Below are 16,274 nucleotides of genomic sequence, written 5' to 3' on the forward strand. Positions count from 1 at the left end.
CAGAATTCCCACCACCACCTCCTCCGCCACCCCCTCCGCCACCAAACCCAAATCCTGCACCGTATCCCATTCCTTGCCCGTAACCATTACTACCACCACCACCGCCGCCGCCGCCGCCACCTCCTCCTCCACCTCCTCCAACCCCACCACCACCGCCAGCTCCATATCCACTACCATGACCAGACCCTTCTTCAGACCCACCTCCTCCATACCCTCCCCCACCGCCACCACCACTACCACCATGACTACCTACACCAAACCCAGCTCCATAACCCTCACCATGGCCAGACCCAACCCCACCTCCGGCTGAACCCTTGTGAACCGGCCACCCAAAGAAGCTTCCGCACCCCCGCCAATACCGGCAGGATTCCTCATTGTTAAATCCCCACCCGGTGTCACCTCCATACCCAAAACTAAATCGACCCAAAACAAGAAGAACAAGACAGAGAAATCTGAAACAAAAATTGGCCATAATTACTGCTCCCCAGATACAACACTAGGAGAGAAGTTGCATGGATTGAGCTGGTTGTCTGTGCCTTATAAACAGGAAGCCGCACCCTCTTTCCCCTTTACTGTCCTGTCTCACTCACTCCTAACTTCAATTTACTATAGTGCTGCGCTACCTACCACCATCTTCCTTTACCTCACCTTCTCTTTCAAAAACATCTCAAATCTATGGGAATAATTTCATTCTTACCTCTATTCAAAAATATTAACAAAATTCTTGCTTTCTTTCTTCCTATAATATTCAATAAAAAAATTCACAATTATGAACTCTTTAATTAAGTAAATCTTTTGTTATATTAAAAAAGAATTGAATCAATCAAATCAAAAATTGAAGGATAAAATTCAAACATATTGTTAGATAAGTCGAAGTTTTTATCGAAATTGCTCGGGAGGAGTACACCTTTTCCCGAGGGAGGGTTTCCTTCTGTTCCTAAATGGGAAAGGTAAAATGAAGGGTCTCGGCTTGGAGGAAACATCTCCGAAAAGGGTTGTTAGGTCCCGCTTTCTCGGGGATCGAAACTCCAAGAAACCAGCCTAAACATTGATGCAAGTTGTCAATCATTAGAATGATTGTTATTTTGGTTTGATTAAGGTTTAAGCCCTTGATTAGCAAGTCCAATTAAAGTAATTAAAGTAATTCAAGTTACCCAAGTGATCGCTTTCTAGACTTAGTCGAGGTCAAGATGGTTTGAGGGTTCAGACACATCGAGCTAAAACTCTTTCTCTCGATGAGACATGAATCTGAAACGGACCTAATCAATTTCTACCAAGTATTTGTCCCTTCATTACATAAATTGGAAGTATGAACTGGTTTCCCATGTTTCTTCATCTAAATATGGTCAAAATCACAAATTTGGTAGCTGTTTTGATTCTTGTACTTACCCCTTTTAGAATATAAAGCAACAATAGTTTTTAAAATAATTTTTCAAATAACAAAATGTATAATATATTATCAAAAAAGCATGTATTTAATGAAATACTTTATCAAATACATACTTTCTTTATGCTAAAGTAACACAAATATAAATAAATGAAACAGATCAAGCACAAGCTCCCTACTACTATAGTCTCATATTAAATTATCATTAAATTAAAAAAAAAATCAAACTAATAATAAATATATATATTTAATTTATAAATATATGATAATAACATTAATTTATAAAGTTTATACTTTGCTTAAAAAATATCTTTAAAAATATTTTTATATTTTTTTAAAATTTAAGGATATTATTAAGTACACAAAATTAGTATCCCTAAGTGTAGAATATTAAAAATTTCAGTGGTTTCATAAGACAGGTGTCATTTAACTCAATGTGTTTAATTAAAAAATGGAAATAATAATTAAATAATTAAATTTGGAAGATGGTGGAGTAGGTGACAGAATCGATAGAAAAAAGGGGTAATGAAATATATATTGGCATTGTCACCCATAATCGGAGCTTCAAGCAAGAAACCCATGTGATTTATTTTATAATAAAGTTTTATAATAAAGTCCAGTCTGTCATTCTACTTTATTATTCTTTTTAATATGAATTATATTTATATATTTATGCTAAGTGAATTTTTATTATGTCGCATCCAAATATTTCCACCGCGACACACAATCTCTTAGGCCACGTGAAATAACCAACTTCCCATACTTTAATGTAACATATCCCATGCATTTTTATTATTTCAATCAAAATTAATACGTAAAAATAATAAATATTTTATTTATTGAGTTATATTTAAACTTCGTTTAATTTTTTTTTTTTTTTTAATTTAATGAGACGTTGGACTCGAAATAATTTAAAATGAATTTTATTTATTATTTTAAAAGCAAAAACTTCAATGTCAATGCATGAATGAAGAGACTTTGAAAAATATGTATCTTTTTCATCAAATCTTGGCTGCATTGATAAATTATAGTGCTCTCCAACACACACCTAAAAATGTAATCTATTAATGTATTATTGCATGACTTTTCATAAATAATAATAATAATAATAATAATAATAATAATAATTAAATTGAAAATGTTTTTGAATTTAAATTTTAAAATGGATATTTATGTCAGAAATCACGATTCTCCACAATGGTATGATATTGTCCACTTTGAACATAAGCTCTCCTTACTTTGCTTTAGGCTTCCCCAAAAGTTCTCATACCAATGGAGAGAGTATTCCTTGATTATAAACCTGTGATGTTAGATGAACACGACTCTCCACAATGATATGATATTGTCCACTTTGAGCATAAGCTCTCGTGACTTTGTTTTGGGCTTCCCCAAAATGTCTCGTACCAATGTGGGACTTGCACCCAATAATCCTCACCCATTTATATTAGTCCAGACAAATATAAATATTTATGATATGATATATTATAAAAATATTTTAAACATAAATTATAATTATGTTTTTTATTTTTATCCCTATTTTTAAATGAGTACTTATCTTCTAACAAAAAAAAAAAAAAAAAAAAAACATTTTTATGGAATTAGCGTACAAAATTGAAATATGTGTTTGAAAATTGATTATTAGCCAATGGGATGTTTAGCTTAACCTGCTTCCATTGCTTTTCATGAATGGAGCATGAACTACTCCCACTTAGGCAACTCTCTCTCAGAATATTATCTTCTAGATATGCCTTTTATATATATATATATCAAGACCAAGGAAGTGTATGGTATTGGATAACCTCAAAGCCAATGTAGTTTGAATATATCATTTATTAGGTGTTCAAACGACGGTCGATACGCTAATAAATGAGAGGTATATGAATGAATCGAAATTATATCTGATTGATCTTGAAGATAAGATGACTATGAAATGTTTAAAAGAATTGAAAGTCAATACTTATACCAACAATGTGCACCTTCGTTTTCAATAGCTCAATCATAGGAACTTTGAATTAAGTGTGCTTTTTTTAGAGCAATTATATGTTCTGTGACCTCTAGACAAAGCATACTAGGATGACTCATGTCAGTTTATAGGGATAGTCTTCATTCTTAGAAGTGAGTAGTAGTTAATGTGACCATGTGGGAATGTCAGGGTACGTGTCTATTGATATCTAACTCGATTCGATTAGCTTAAATTTGATACAAATGTAGCTGTGTTTGATAGTTTAGATCTAATTTGACAACAAATTGTTGATGGTATCAAATTGCTTTTGACTAAAACAAATGTTAATTGATATTTGCCTTTTTAATTTGTATTTATATTCATATAGTAAGATTAATGCAATTAGGTGTTGAAAAATAATATGGAATGTGGAACGTTGAAATTCAACCAATTTAGTCAACATAACCAAACATGCCTACCAACTCTTATAACTAATTTTGTTTAGGTTAAATTATAGTTCCATTGTTCAAAATTAATTAATGTAACGGCCCAGATCCACCACTAGCAGATATGGTCCTCCTCATAAATGGTGGTTTGTTCTCCTCCCCAACCAATGTGGGACATCACAATCCACCCCCCTCCAGGGTCTAACGTCCTTGCTGGCACTCTTTCCTTCCTCTAATCGATGTGGGACCGCCCCCAATCCATCCCGCTTTGGGACTGACACACTGCCTCATGTCTACCCCCTTCAGGAAACAATGAGAAGGCTGACATATCGTTCGGTGTCTGGCTCTGATACAATTTGTAACGGGTCCCAGATCCATCGCTAGCAAATATTGTCCTCTTTGAGCTTTCCCATTCGGGCTTCCCCTCAAAGCTTTAAAATGCGTCTACTAGTGGAAACTTTTCACACCTTTATAAATGGGGGTTTGTTCTCCTCTCCAACCAATGTGGAACCTCACAATTAATTTTAACCAAATTACGCTAAAATGTTTGAGCAATAAGCAAAGATTGCAACCGATGGAGGGAAAGGTAATGGGATAAATTTGACTCATGAGCTCAAGTTGAGCATTTTGAACAAGTTATATCCAACAGGAACACTAATCTAAGATCTGCTAAAACAATCATCAATTCGAATCATGTCACCCATTCATGACAAAAATTATACGATTTCGAAACTTAGAGCGGCCTCGTGTGACGACCACGAGCCCTCCCGCAAAGAAGAGCGTTTCGGGGGATTGGGAGTTCATCTCTGAAAGAGGTTGATGAGGTATAAACCCTGAGATAGAACTGCTGTCCCAAGTACTGCCTTGCCCAACTCTCGGATCTCACATTCCACATTCCTACATTATCAAGTGCCATATAGATAGCAGTCCATGCCTTTGGATACACCTGAAGTTTATCATCTTAAGTTTAGAGACGCATATAGTAATTAGATCTCTCGTGTTTGTACGTGGGAATTACCTGAGTCGTGCAGCGGGCGACGGTATCTCTTAGATTGTACCGAGCTCTGCTGGCAGGAGTCCATTGGCCTCCATCCATCCTGTGATCAAATCCAGCTTTTATGAGACTCAAACTGTAACAGCCCAAGCCCAAGCCCAAGCCCAAGCCCACTACTTGCAGATATTGTTCGTTCTGGTCCGTTACGTATCACCATCAGCCCCACAGTTTTAAAACATGTCTACTTGGGAGAGGTCTCCACACTCTAATAAGGAATGTTTCATTCTCCTCTCCAATCGATGTGGGATCTCACAATCCACCCCCCTTAGGGGCTAGCTTCCTCGCTGACACACCGCCCGGTATCGGGCTCTGATACCATTTGTAACAACCCAAGTCCAAGCCCACCGCTAGCGTATATTGTCCGCTTTGACCCATTACGTATTGTCATTAGCCTCACGGTTTTAAAACGCATCTACCAGAGAGAGGTCTCCACACTCTTATAAAGAATGTTTCGTTCTTCTCTCCAACTAATGTGGGATCTCACAATTCACCCCTCTTGGGGACCAACATCCGCGCTGGCACACCGCTCGGTGTCTGACTCTGATACCATTTGTAACAGCCCAAGCCCACCGCTATTGTCCGTTACGTATCGTTGTTAGCCTCACGGTTTTAAAACGCGTCTATTAGGGAGAGGTCTCCACACTCTTATAAAAAATGCTTCATTCTCCTCTCCAACCAACGTGGGATCTCATAGAAACTGATCATTTGTTTCATTGGAAAGATGAATAAACGAGATGAAATAAGCTTTACCCGACAACAAAAAAGGAGTAGCCATCGATATGCCAAGACTGCACGGTGTCTTCCCAATTTTGAAACACGATCTCGACGTATTCTCGAAAATTAGAACCCATGACAGATGTCTGGAGGTATGCATTTCCCCAAGTGGGAGTGGTGGGAATGCTGTTGAGATTGAAAACTCCAGGGATCTTGAAATAGTCAGCTAGTTTCAATGGAGTGTCTGCTTGAACAAATGAGACACTGTTGACAGCAAACCTCTGCTTGCCATTAATAATGGGGGCCGAGTTCGCTAGTATTATCGTACGACTCGTCTTGATCAGTCCATAATGGTAGGAGCCTTGCGGATTCGGTCTCGGTCCACTTGCAGTCAGATTCCAGCTGATTGCACAAGAGAATGAAACCATAAGCAATGCAGCCACACAAAATCAAACAATACTATACTAACAAGCAACAGACATGCTAATAAGGAGCTGACAAGTTACCGGATAGATCTGGCCTGCTGGAGAGACCAAGCGATCTCGGTGGTCGGGCCACCGGGAACTGGACCAGAAACTTTCTGCCATGAATTGCTGTAGTGAAGAACGGCTGTCGTCGTGAGGATCGGAGACGTAAACCGAGAGGAAACAACGACATAGTAATCCTTAGGAGGCTGATCAGCAGTGACCAAGACAGAGTAGGATTGCCCCAAATGGATGTCAAGAGAGGAATATGTGTTCTGGAGAGTGTGAGATCCTTCTACCTCCACCAGTTTCATCACATGGCCTTGAATTCTGAAGTTAATGGAAGCTGAAAGACCGACATTTGATATTCTGAACCTGTATGTCTTGCCTGAAAACAAATATTAAGGTAACAGACAGCAACAAATGAGTGTTCTTGTGGACTGAGTTAGCTGCAAATATTGATGCTCAGCTCACCTGGATTAACATTGAATGTATATCCATTCCATCCTCGACCGTTGATTAGAAGCCCGTCTGGAGATGGAAGATTACGACTGCTTTCCAGAACCCGTCTCAAAATCTAAGAGAGAATGAGAAACCAGCTTCAACAGAAATTTACATTGTAAGAGAAATTGTAACTGTTAGGAATCACGACCCTCCACAATGGTATGATATTGTTTACTTTGAGCATAAGCTCTCGTAGCATTACTTTTGGTTTCTCCAAAAGGCCTCATACCAATGGAGATGTATTCCGTACTTATAAACCCATGATCAATCACTTAATTAGCTGATGTGAGACTTCTCTCTCAACAATTCTCCCATCGAACAAAGTACACCATAGAGCCTCCTCTGAGGCCTATGGAGCCCTCGAACAGTCTCCCCTTAATTGAGACTCGACTCCTTCTCTGGAGCCCTTGAACAAAGTACACCCCTTGTTTGACACTTTAGTCATTTTTTACTAAACCTTCGAGGCTCACAACTTCTTTGTTCGACATTTGAGGATCCTATTGACATGACTAACTTAAGGGCACGACTCTGATACCATGTTAGAAACTACGACATCCACAATGGTATGATATTGTCCACTTTAAGAATAAGCTCTCATGGCACCAAATGTTCAAGGCAGAATTTGTTTAGAGCATAGAATGCTTACGTAATGATTGGTCTTGAACCAGTCACCAGCTAGCACGGTGAAGTCGCCTGCAGGAGGAGCAAAAGGAACGGGAATTCCGGGTCGGCTCCAAATTCTGATGCCTCCAAATGCTCCAGCTGCTTTGTGGAATGCTGTTGATGGGAAGTAGAAGTAACTGCCAATTTGGTCCTTTGCTTGTAGAACATAAGTGAAGTTCCTCAGTGGAGGGATAGCACAAGTAGTCCCATAAACTCCATCTTGCCATGAGTTCCTTCTCTGCTGTAACCCATTCCTGCACAGTTAATCCACAACAAATGCTCATATTTCCTCTCAGAATCGTCGAATCTTATCCCAAAACATCTTATTTTGTTCTAATGTAACGGGACAAAACAGATAATATCTAATTTGGAACAAACGTAATGATTTCTTCACCTTACAAAGGACCCATCAGATTTAATGCAGTTCAGATCAACAAAACCCGTACACCATGTAGACCAAGATTCAAAGATCATAATTATGCCTTATTTTAGCCATTAATGTGGCTGCATATGGAGCAGCTTCTTAAATAAATGAATAAAGATGTAAAAATCTAGCATATGAACACTAAGATCTACCAAAAGATACCTGCTAGTGGAGAAAAATATTTTAATCACATAGAAAAATAATTACAACAGACCAGATTGTCATTGACTAATATGAACATCATTTAAGGTTGCTTTAATGCACACACTTGAAAGAAGCTGCAACCAAACAAGAACAAGAGACAGACAAAAGTGATTAAATAGGATGTTTTCTTTACAAGATTTACCAAAAAAAAACATCTCTCATTTCAAAAACTCAAGACTTTACTGCGCTATAACTTAGATCTAGAACATTGGATGCAGTGATTTGACCTTTGCCACTCTCAAATGAGAGTAAATGAACATCATCAGCAGAGTAACAGACAGGAAATTAATGACTGTTGGCCATGGTTTCAGACAAGGGAAGTATCATCCCAGGTCGAGAACTCCCATGATTTGGGTTCAAACTTTCATGCAGTTTCCCGGGAACCAAACAGAAAGCTTCATAGCATTATGTTGATAGAAAGTATAAATATGATTAGTAATGTTACCAAGAAATGAGAAACGGCTCCTTGAGATAGTTGTACACATTGATAATCAAGTTATCATTTGTAACAGCATCGATCTGAGGCCCTGGGAACTGCCCATTAATCAAGATTGCCTGCAAAATGTTCCCCACAACAACCAATAAGCTCCAAACTCATTCTTTTCAAGATGCCATATTAAGAAAGAACAGTGGTTTTTGAGAAATGAAGACAAAAAATGTGAACTTTTAGCTTGAAGAAGCAAGGTGAAAGAAACAGAGCACCTGTTGCTTAACTCCAAGCGGATAGATAACACCATAAGTGACTTTCCACGTGAAAAACCTATATGGGTTGTCAGCAGTAACCTCATTAACAGCAAAAAGAACCAAGATTATGAGAGAACAGAGTACTCTGTTTTCCCTCATTGCAAAATGGAGCTTGAAATCAGCTGAAATGAACAATGTGACAGATCTAGGAGAAAAAGGGATTGAGAAAAGAAAGGAACCAAAAGGGTTGCTTTCTCTATCTCTCTCTCTCTCTCTCTCTCTCTCTACAATTTTGTTTTGTGGTGCTTTGCCTTTGAATAAGCAGAAGTCCGCCTTGGATGTTACCTAGAATGCTGTGTGGAAGGCTTGTGAGTTGTCAGTGTTTATAGTTCAGAACCGTAGGTGATGTAGTGAAATGCGGAGGATGGTTCTTCCAATCATCCACCGTCAATCTCAGCTTGAAAGGCGCAAATGGGTTAGGCAATGTTGAAATGAATGGCCGAGATTGCGTTGAAAAATACAAGTCATGATTATGAAGACCAGCTGCATTTACGAAGGTTGCCCCTCTCCACGTGCAGGTTGGATAATACAAGATTCCTCTAATACTGCCATTTAACAGTGAACTCACCGTCACGGCCTCAGGGGGACTACTACACACCGCCACCGACGCCGCACCTTCTCAGATATTGAAATGCTCGGCCGGTTGTTCTTTCATACGGTCAAAATCTGTGTGGGGATGATGAAAGTCTCAGTGATGATTATAGATTTATAATAAAAAATATTATTTTAATTGGAATGAGATCTTTTGGGAAAGCTAAAGTAAAACATGATAGCAAAGTGGACAATATCATACTGCTGTGGAGAGTCGTGTTCATCTAACATATGGTATCAGAGTCATGCCCTAAACTTAGCCATGCCAATAGATTGACAAATCCTCAAATGTCGAACACTCCAAAAGAAAAGGAGTCGGCCTCCTCCATAGTAAAAAATGACTAAGACTCCAAAAGAAAAAGGAGTTGAGCCTCGATCAAGGGGAGGCGTACTTTCTTCGTACTTTCTTCGAAGGGAGGTGTTGGGTGATGAAAGTTTCACATCCCGCTAATTTAGGGAATGATCATAGTTTTATAATCAAGAAATAGTATCTCCATTTTAGGGAATGATCATAGTTTTATAATCAAGAAATAGTATCTCCATTGGTGTGAGGCCTTTTGGGAAGCTCAAAGTCAATTCATTGTGGAGAATCGTGTTCATTTAACGATAAGTATGTTGATTGACTTTCTAAAATAATATGATATTGCCTACGATAAACTTTCCGATTTGAATGACAACGTTAATCTCTCCGAAGACAGAGGAAGGATGTGGGGAGATTCTTGTGAGAAAGAGAAGAAAATACTCAGAAACTAATGATATTTCGTTCAGTGGCTTGTATAGTTAAATTAACAATACGAAATCACATGCAAAGGGAGTAGAGACCCATGTGATTGTGTCGGGTCAAAGTTCATTCATTGGTTGGGTAAGAGAATCTCAAATAAAATTTCAATTTTCCATTTCAAAGTGAGGAAACTCCCTTTTAATCTAACATAGAAAGAGAGGACATGAGATCTGGAATATGATATTGGATATACCCTGATGCCTGTATGCATACAAAAGCATGCATTTTGAAGCAATGCAAATGAAGAAAAACAATTCAAGCTACAAAACTAACTACGAAAAGCTCACGTTACAGGCTGCTAATTGTCAATAGCAGGGCCATAATGATCACTGGGAAAACAGGGTTACATAATAAATAACAAGGCATCAAACTCAATGCCAGTGACCAGAAACCAGCAGGCATTGTGTTGGTGGGTTTAGAGTTACATACATAAGAACATGTTCCTGCCATTGTTTGTGACAGCAGAGGTATAGAACATGGTCGAGCTTCGAGATCAGGACCCAATGCCCTCTCTCGGCTCCAGAAAGATGCCCAAGCTTTGATTTTTGATCTCGTCTTCCATCGCACTGGTTATTTTCCTTCCTCAGGCCAGTACAGAATCCAACACAAGATTGGAGCCCGTATGTATTTTCCCTTTGTTAATGGACCGTATTAGGATCTTAGGACTTGACTTTTGCTTATGTGAATCTATACATGTCATCGTAGAGCATTCACAAAAGCCATCAACGAGTCAACATCCCTCTTCTCTGATGGGTACTTGATTGCTTTAGATGAGTGTTTGGGGAAGAAGAGTATTGTGGGGAACGATCCTAGCTGCAGCTCTGCTTTCGCGAACTCCTTCTGCTCACCGTCGGCTCTGAACTTCCCAACTTTCACCCCACTCCCTGCCAACTTCTCACCCAATTCAACATATGACCCTTCCATAGCCTGTACAAACTCGCCCAAAAATGTCAATTAGTGATGAACCGCCCAAAAATGTCAATTAGTGATGAACAAATGTATATTCTACTTTTTATTGATACCATTACGATTATCAACTGAAAATTTCTCGTGCAAAATGATTTTTACCTGGCAGAATTGGCACCATGGCGCATAAAGAACAACAAGCCAAGGTTCTTTCCGGTTCCCCAGCCTGGCCAGGTTTTCTATTCCTGTTCTGTTCAGGTTCACCAAATTTTGGGAGATGAAGATGTCATTAACCAGGGGAGTTCCATTTCCATTGCCATTCAGCTGGGGTATATCTCCTTGTTTGAGATTTCCTTTGTGAAGACCGCATTCCTTGGCCTTGGAATCCTCCCACCACCATCTTCCCTCTCTTTCATGCTGCCATGGAAGGACAGGCCTCGTGCATGGCTCACACCCAATTGAGACATATCCTTGAGAATGCAAAGAGTTCACAGGCACATTCATGGTCCGCAAAAAGTTCCATATGTCTTTACCATCAACGTTGGCCACTGGGTTCCACTTGATCAGGCTCCCAATGCCTCCATCCAACCCCTCGAAAACAGGATCAACTTGGACAACAGGAATTTCAGACCTAGTTCCAGGAGATTGATCTTTCCTTTGTCCGGTGATCCATGCTCGGAGTCCCTTTAAAGCCCTCCTCAAAGGCCTCACCTTCCTCACTCGACAGCACTCCTGATGGCCATCCTCGTAGAATGAAAACAACCCTTTGTTCCGAACTAAACCCTGAACTTCAACAGCATCTGGGAACATATACTCTATATGGATGCCATAATGTTTCTCCACTGCATCAAAGAATTGGTATGTCTCTGAATTCAACCTCCCTGTGTCTAGGCTAAACACCCTAAATGGTCGGCCAGTCAAACGAGCATATTCAATCAATGCAACATCTTCCGCGCCACTGCAGTGGATAATTTTTGTTAGACGCTTTGTTAGTAAGAGGAGCACAAGGAGATTCTTGACAACTTTACTGGCCAAGAATCAGAAACCAGATTCTTTGCTAGTAAATTCATGTGGAGGATGAAGATTATTAATACCATTGAAACTATAATTCAGTATCCAGAAAGAACATCAAACAATCAAAAATCTAATATTATTAGTTCCATTATGCTCTACGACCATATACAGCTGATCGTAGATAAAAGATTATGAAAAATGGAAGAAATGGTCGCAGGTGGCGTAAGAGATGATATAAATACACTAGCAGAATCCGAAGCAATTAAGATTAGGTCAACGATAAATAAATTCCAGAAACACGAATCTTGTGGTACTTACAGACCACAGATTGAATAGCACAGCAATTTCAAATTTCATACATTTGGGATGTGACGTTCGATAATAAAAGCTATAGACACACTTTAATCAAATGACAGAATAAGAACACACCTAAATGCAATTGCAATATCGTTGCCAAATTCCTCGAGGGCTTGGTCCATTATTTCCAGAGGGGAAGCATTTTCAAGGTGTTTAGCCAATCCATCGTACTCTACCGTCTCAGCTTTCTCTACCACCTCTGCAGATCCAAGCCCAAAACATCCTCATTATCCACACCAGAACATTTTTTTTACACAAATACCAGAAATGAACTCTAATTGGTGAAAAGAGAAACAATTAGATAGAATTACCAGAAGCAAGGGTATTGACCGCAAGAGGCACAAACAAATTATTCCGTTGAGATTGCGAATTAATAGGCTTCATCCAGCATCCTCTTCGTAAATAATTGACTCCAGAAGACAAAACGTGGGGCCAATTCAACAGCTGAACAGAACCAATTCGTGGAGCTGCGAATCGAAACAATATGTACAATTAAGAATTAACATTGTACTCAACATGCAACTGTTCAAAGCATCATTCGAACACATAAAGAAAATCTTAACAAAAATCTCCAGCTTCGCTACATAATGTAAACGTGGGACTGCATTTGTGAACAATACCTTTAGCATCAGAGGAAACAGCAAAATGCAGCAAATTAGAAACAGAAGAAGCAGCAAGCGCCATGAAGGATCAAAGAATCTTGCTCTCTCTTTCGGTTGCTTTTCGAATTAATGTAGTTCTTCGTCTGTGATTTCTTGCTCTGTAAAACTTTAGAACGGAAGTTTAAATCAAATTTGATACATTGAACCTGGACGGAATTTAGGGATCAGAGGATCCTGAACTTCTTGTCCAGGTGGCGCGTTTTGATTGGTGCAAAGTCCATTCACGTCGCTGCGTCGTACGGTAACGTAGCAATCTTTAACTGACGCAGAACGACGTCTCACGTGCGTAGTCGATTTCCATTTTTCCGCCGGAGGTTTTTTAAATTAAAAAATTTAAGTTTAAGTTTAAACTATAAATAATTTTAAAAAAAACTTTTAAAATATATTTGGTCTCATATTTAATTTTTCAGTAAAAATGGAATATCAATTTTAACCTTAAAATTTTAATTTCTTCAAACTCCACCAGATAAATATTATAATTTAGATGAGTTATTGTTTCATATATGATTAAAAAAAAATTGTGATTCACAAATTAGGAAAAATATGATAAAAAAGACTTTACATGTCAAAAGAACATAATTCAATTGACTTAAAATATGTTTTATGGATTGCCAGATGTTCGAATCACCCAATGTTGCACCTGAAGAGAAACTCGACTTTTAAGCCATCGGTATGAGAAGCAAAGCGATGAAAATGATAGAGAATCACCGTGCAATAAGTTTAATCGATTAGTCGTTGAATACTACAATTCAGTTCCAATAAAACACTAGATTATCGTGAATGGTTAAATGTCGCTAACATTTTGATGAAGCAAACGTGAAAATAAAATTTCCAGAAACATCTGATAATTCCACGGAATAGACACCGGTGAATCTGGACGTATGGAGTCTCACCAAGCAGACACCCACGTTTGTTTCTAGTTGGGGCGGGGGAGAACACCAACAAATCCAGAATCCAACACTTAAATTAAGTCTTAAATGGCACTAACATTACTGGCAAAGGGAAAGAAAGAAGGCAGGGAGAATTTACAGCTTTTTAAGCTCTATTTACAGGGAGATGAACTTTGATTTGAAGCAATCAGAATCCAAAGGTGTTCTCCCCACTGTAAGTCATGTAAAGAAAACCATCTTCATCCTTGTTTTCATCATAGATTGCTGACATCAAACCAGCTGTGGCAATAGAACAGATAAGATAATATCAAACAAATGCAAATTCTTCAGGCTACGCTGTGAAATATATATGAAAAGAAACACAAATCCAGCTAACCAGTTGGAGGTAGTGTGTTTTTTATAAAGATGAAAATCGCCTTCTCAGAGCTAAGCTTAATCCTTTTCCGGATAACATAAACAAACTGCCCAACAGTCAGATCAGCAGGGACGAGGTACCTGAGAGAATTAGATAATACAATTAGAGTGTTATATTTTGCCCCCACCCAACACCCAATTATGTTCGATCGAACTAGAACAGCCAAAAGCCAAAAGTAATAGGTAATTCGTAACGGCCCGAGTCCACTATTAGCAAATATTGTCCTCTTTGGGCTTTCCCTCGAGGTTCTTAAAATGCGTCTGCTAGTTATAAAGAATGTTTCGTTCTCCTCCCCAACCTGTGGGATCTCACAGTTGCCCACCGTGTATGTTCTTCCTATCAACACTAGAACAAAAATAAACCATCACCACGACACTTAATATTTGTCGACAATCAAGACCATACCATGTACCATCTCGATACGCAATTTTTATGGAAATGAAAGAACAAGCCAGCACCAAATCATGTAAACCAAGTTCTGGAGTTATAACTCAATTAGAGGCCTCCCATTCCAGATTCATACCAGCTCATTTCAGTAAAGAAGTCCAATTTGAACTGGTTTATGTATAATCAAGTCATTATGGAACTTACTTCTTCTTATCAATGTCAGGAATGTCACTCCTTTCTGCTTTCTCCACAATCACCTGCAGTTATTAAATCATATTAACAGAGAAAAATTGGTGTGCACGCCGTGTTTAACACTGTATCATGAATGTTCAACATTCTTACGGGAATCCTATCCGGGTATTTCTCCCTGATGCGAACAGCTTCAGCTTGTCTCCTTTCTAGAATATAGGAGAATAGTTTTAGAACAAAATAAAGAAGATGCAAAAAATGGGGTGGAAGTGACTTTGATCAATTGTCGCACTGAAACAATATCAAAAGGAGACTGTGAGAGCTCAAAAATCAAAAGACTGGTCTTTCGATCAACCCCGGAGAACCAAACGTACGGCGGAAACATGATTTCACCATAAGAATCCTCAATTACAGAGTTCAAAGAAACCCTTTCGCAATCATAAGAATAGTCCTAATTTAATACCGACGTGGGAGGGGTCTTCAGTCATGAGCGCAAGGGGAAAAAATCCCAGAAATGGATAAAGCATCAAACATCAACAACCCAAAAACTTAAACTAAAACGCAAGTAATCAATTAAGCATCAAAAGTACACGAAAACTGACATGACACATCACAAGGGGGAAAACGAAAGTTCAGGAAATGGTCAAAAGAGTCAAAATTGTCAAAAGAAAAACCTAGAGGGTGTTCGAGCTTGAACGAGCTTTTAGCCATGGCGAATCTCAAATTTTTTCTGCGAATTCAAACATCAGATCATTACAACTCAAAAGTGGATACTCAGAAATTCAACGAAAACAAAATAAAAAAACGACTGAACAAAACTTAATACGAATAACCATGAAGAACAGTTCTGTAAACGACATACCGAGGCAGAATCGACGCAATCAGTGCCTGAGATAACGATTGGCAAAGCCAATTAAATGAAAATGGCGAAAGAGACGGGAAAATCAAGTTGGCGAGAGATCGATCATAAAATAACGGCCGAAGACTTGAAGACGAAGAAGCGTACCTGGCTTTCTTCTCAATCCCCCCACGTCAACCCAATAATCCCTTTTATATCAGATCGGATTGCTTACACAGCATGCTATTCCAGTAAGCCAGGCCCACCTAAATCGATTTAGGCCCACTTTTTTCAAGCCCAAAAACGTGGCCCGAAGTCTTTACTTAGGCCCAACAAGAAATGAAGCCCGGCCCAACTTCACTACCCAACAGCGAGCTACGTTGACTGATTATCTTGTTTATCAAACAAATATTTAGTGGAAAAAAAAGTCAACTTTTACATATGAGAATGTTTTTATTGACTTTTTTTTTTTTTTTAATTTTTATATTAATAAAAGTCGGTTGAAAAAAAATTAAAAATAATATAGTCATACCCAGTAGTTCCAGGCATATCCCGTGTAACAGCCCAAGCCTACTACTAACACATATTGTCCATTTTACCCGGTTACCTAGCACATATTGTCCATTGTGTATTGGTACTCATCGAGTATAGAATAGATCATTCGCACCTTTATAAGAAATGTTTTGTTCTCCTCTCCA

The 16,274-nt window shown here is 38.6% G+C and overlaps 3 protein-coding genes across 3 annotated transcripts; all 3 read right to left on the bottom strand.

Moving 5' to 3' along the window:
• Positions 1-4,400: 4,400 nt before the first annotated feature.
• LOC111782712 (L-ascorbate oxidase homolog) lies at positions 4,401-8,766 on the bottom strand. The gene is made up of 8 exons (XM_023663507.2): positions 8,505-8,766; positions 8,248-8,357; positions 7,158-7,428; positions 6,482-6,584; positions 6,050-6,395; positions 5,580-5,945; positions 4,794-4,872; positions 4,401-4,721 (listed from the first exon to the last, which is right to left on the bottom strand). The coding sequence occupies exons 1-8, from the start codon at positions 8,643-8,645 to the stop codon at positions 4,509-4,511; spliced, it is 1,629 nt and encodes a 542-aa protein (XP_023519275.2). The 5' UTR covers positions 8,646-8,766; the 3' UTR covers positions 4,401-4,508.
• A 1,244-nt stretch (positions 8,767-10,010) lies between these two features.
• LOC111783406 (5'-adenylylsulfate reductase 3, chloroplastic) lies at positions 10,011-12,975 on the bottom strand. Its single transcript, XM_023664330.2, has 5 exons — positions 12,816-12,975; positions 12,507-12,662; positions 12,268-12,394; positions 10,987-11,782; positions 10,011-10,845 (listed from the first exon to the last, which is right to left on the bottom strand). The coding sequence occupies exons 1-5, from the start codon at positions 12,877-12,879 to the stop codon at positions 10,615-10,617; spliced, it is 1,374 nt and encodes a 457-aa protein (XP_023520098.2). The 5' UTR covers positions 12,880-12,975; the 3' UTR covers positions 10,011-10,614.
• A 699-nt stretch (positions 12,976-13,674) lies between these two features.
• On the bottom strand, positions 13,675-15,765 carry LOC111783657 (autophagy-related protein 8C). Its single transcript, XM_023664574.2, has 6 exons — positions 15,601-15,765; positions 15,413-15,468; positions 14,892-14,947; positions 14,754-14,806; positions 14,124-14,242; positions 13,675-14,026 (listed from the first exon to the last, which is right to left on the bottom strand). Exons 2-6 carry the CDS (start codon positions 15,447-15,449, stop codon positions 13,935-13,937), a joined length of 357 nt encoding a protein of 118 aa, XP_023520342.1. The 5' UTR covers positions 15,450-15,468; positions 15,601-15,765; the 3' UTR covers positions 13,675-13,934.
• Positions 15,766-16,274: the final 509 nt, after the last annotated feature.

Source organism: Cucurbita pepo, chromosome 20 (assembly GCF_057944985.1).
Source record: "Cucurbita pepo subsp. pepo isolate OVF chromosome 20, ASM5794498v1, whole genome shotgun sequence".
Classification (NCBI taxonomy): Eukaryota; Viridiplantae; Streptophyta; class Magnoliopsida; order Cucurbitales; family Cucurbitaceae; genus Cucurbita; species Cucurbita pepo.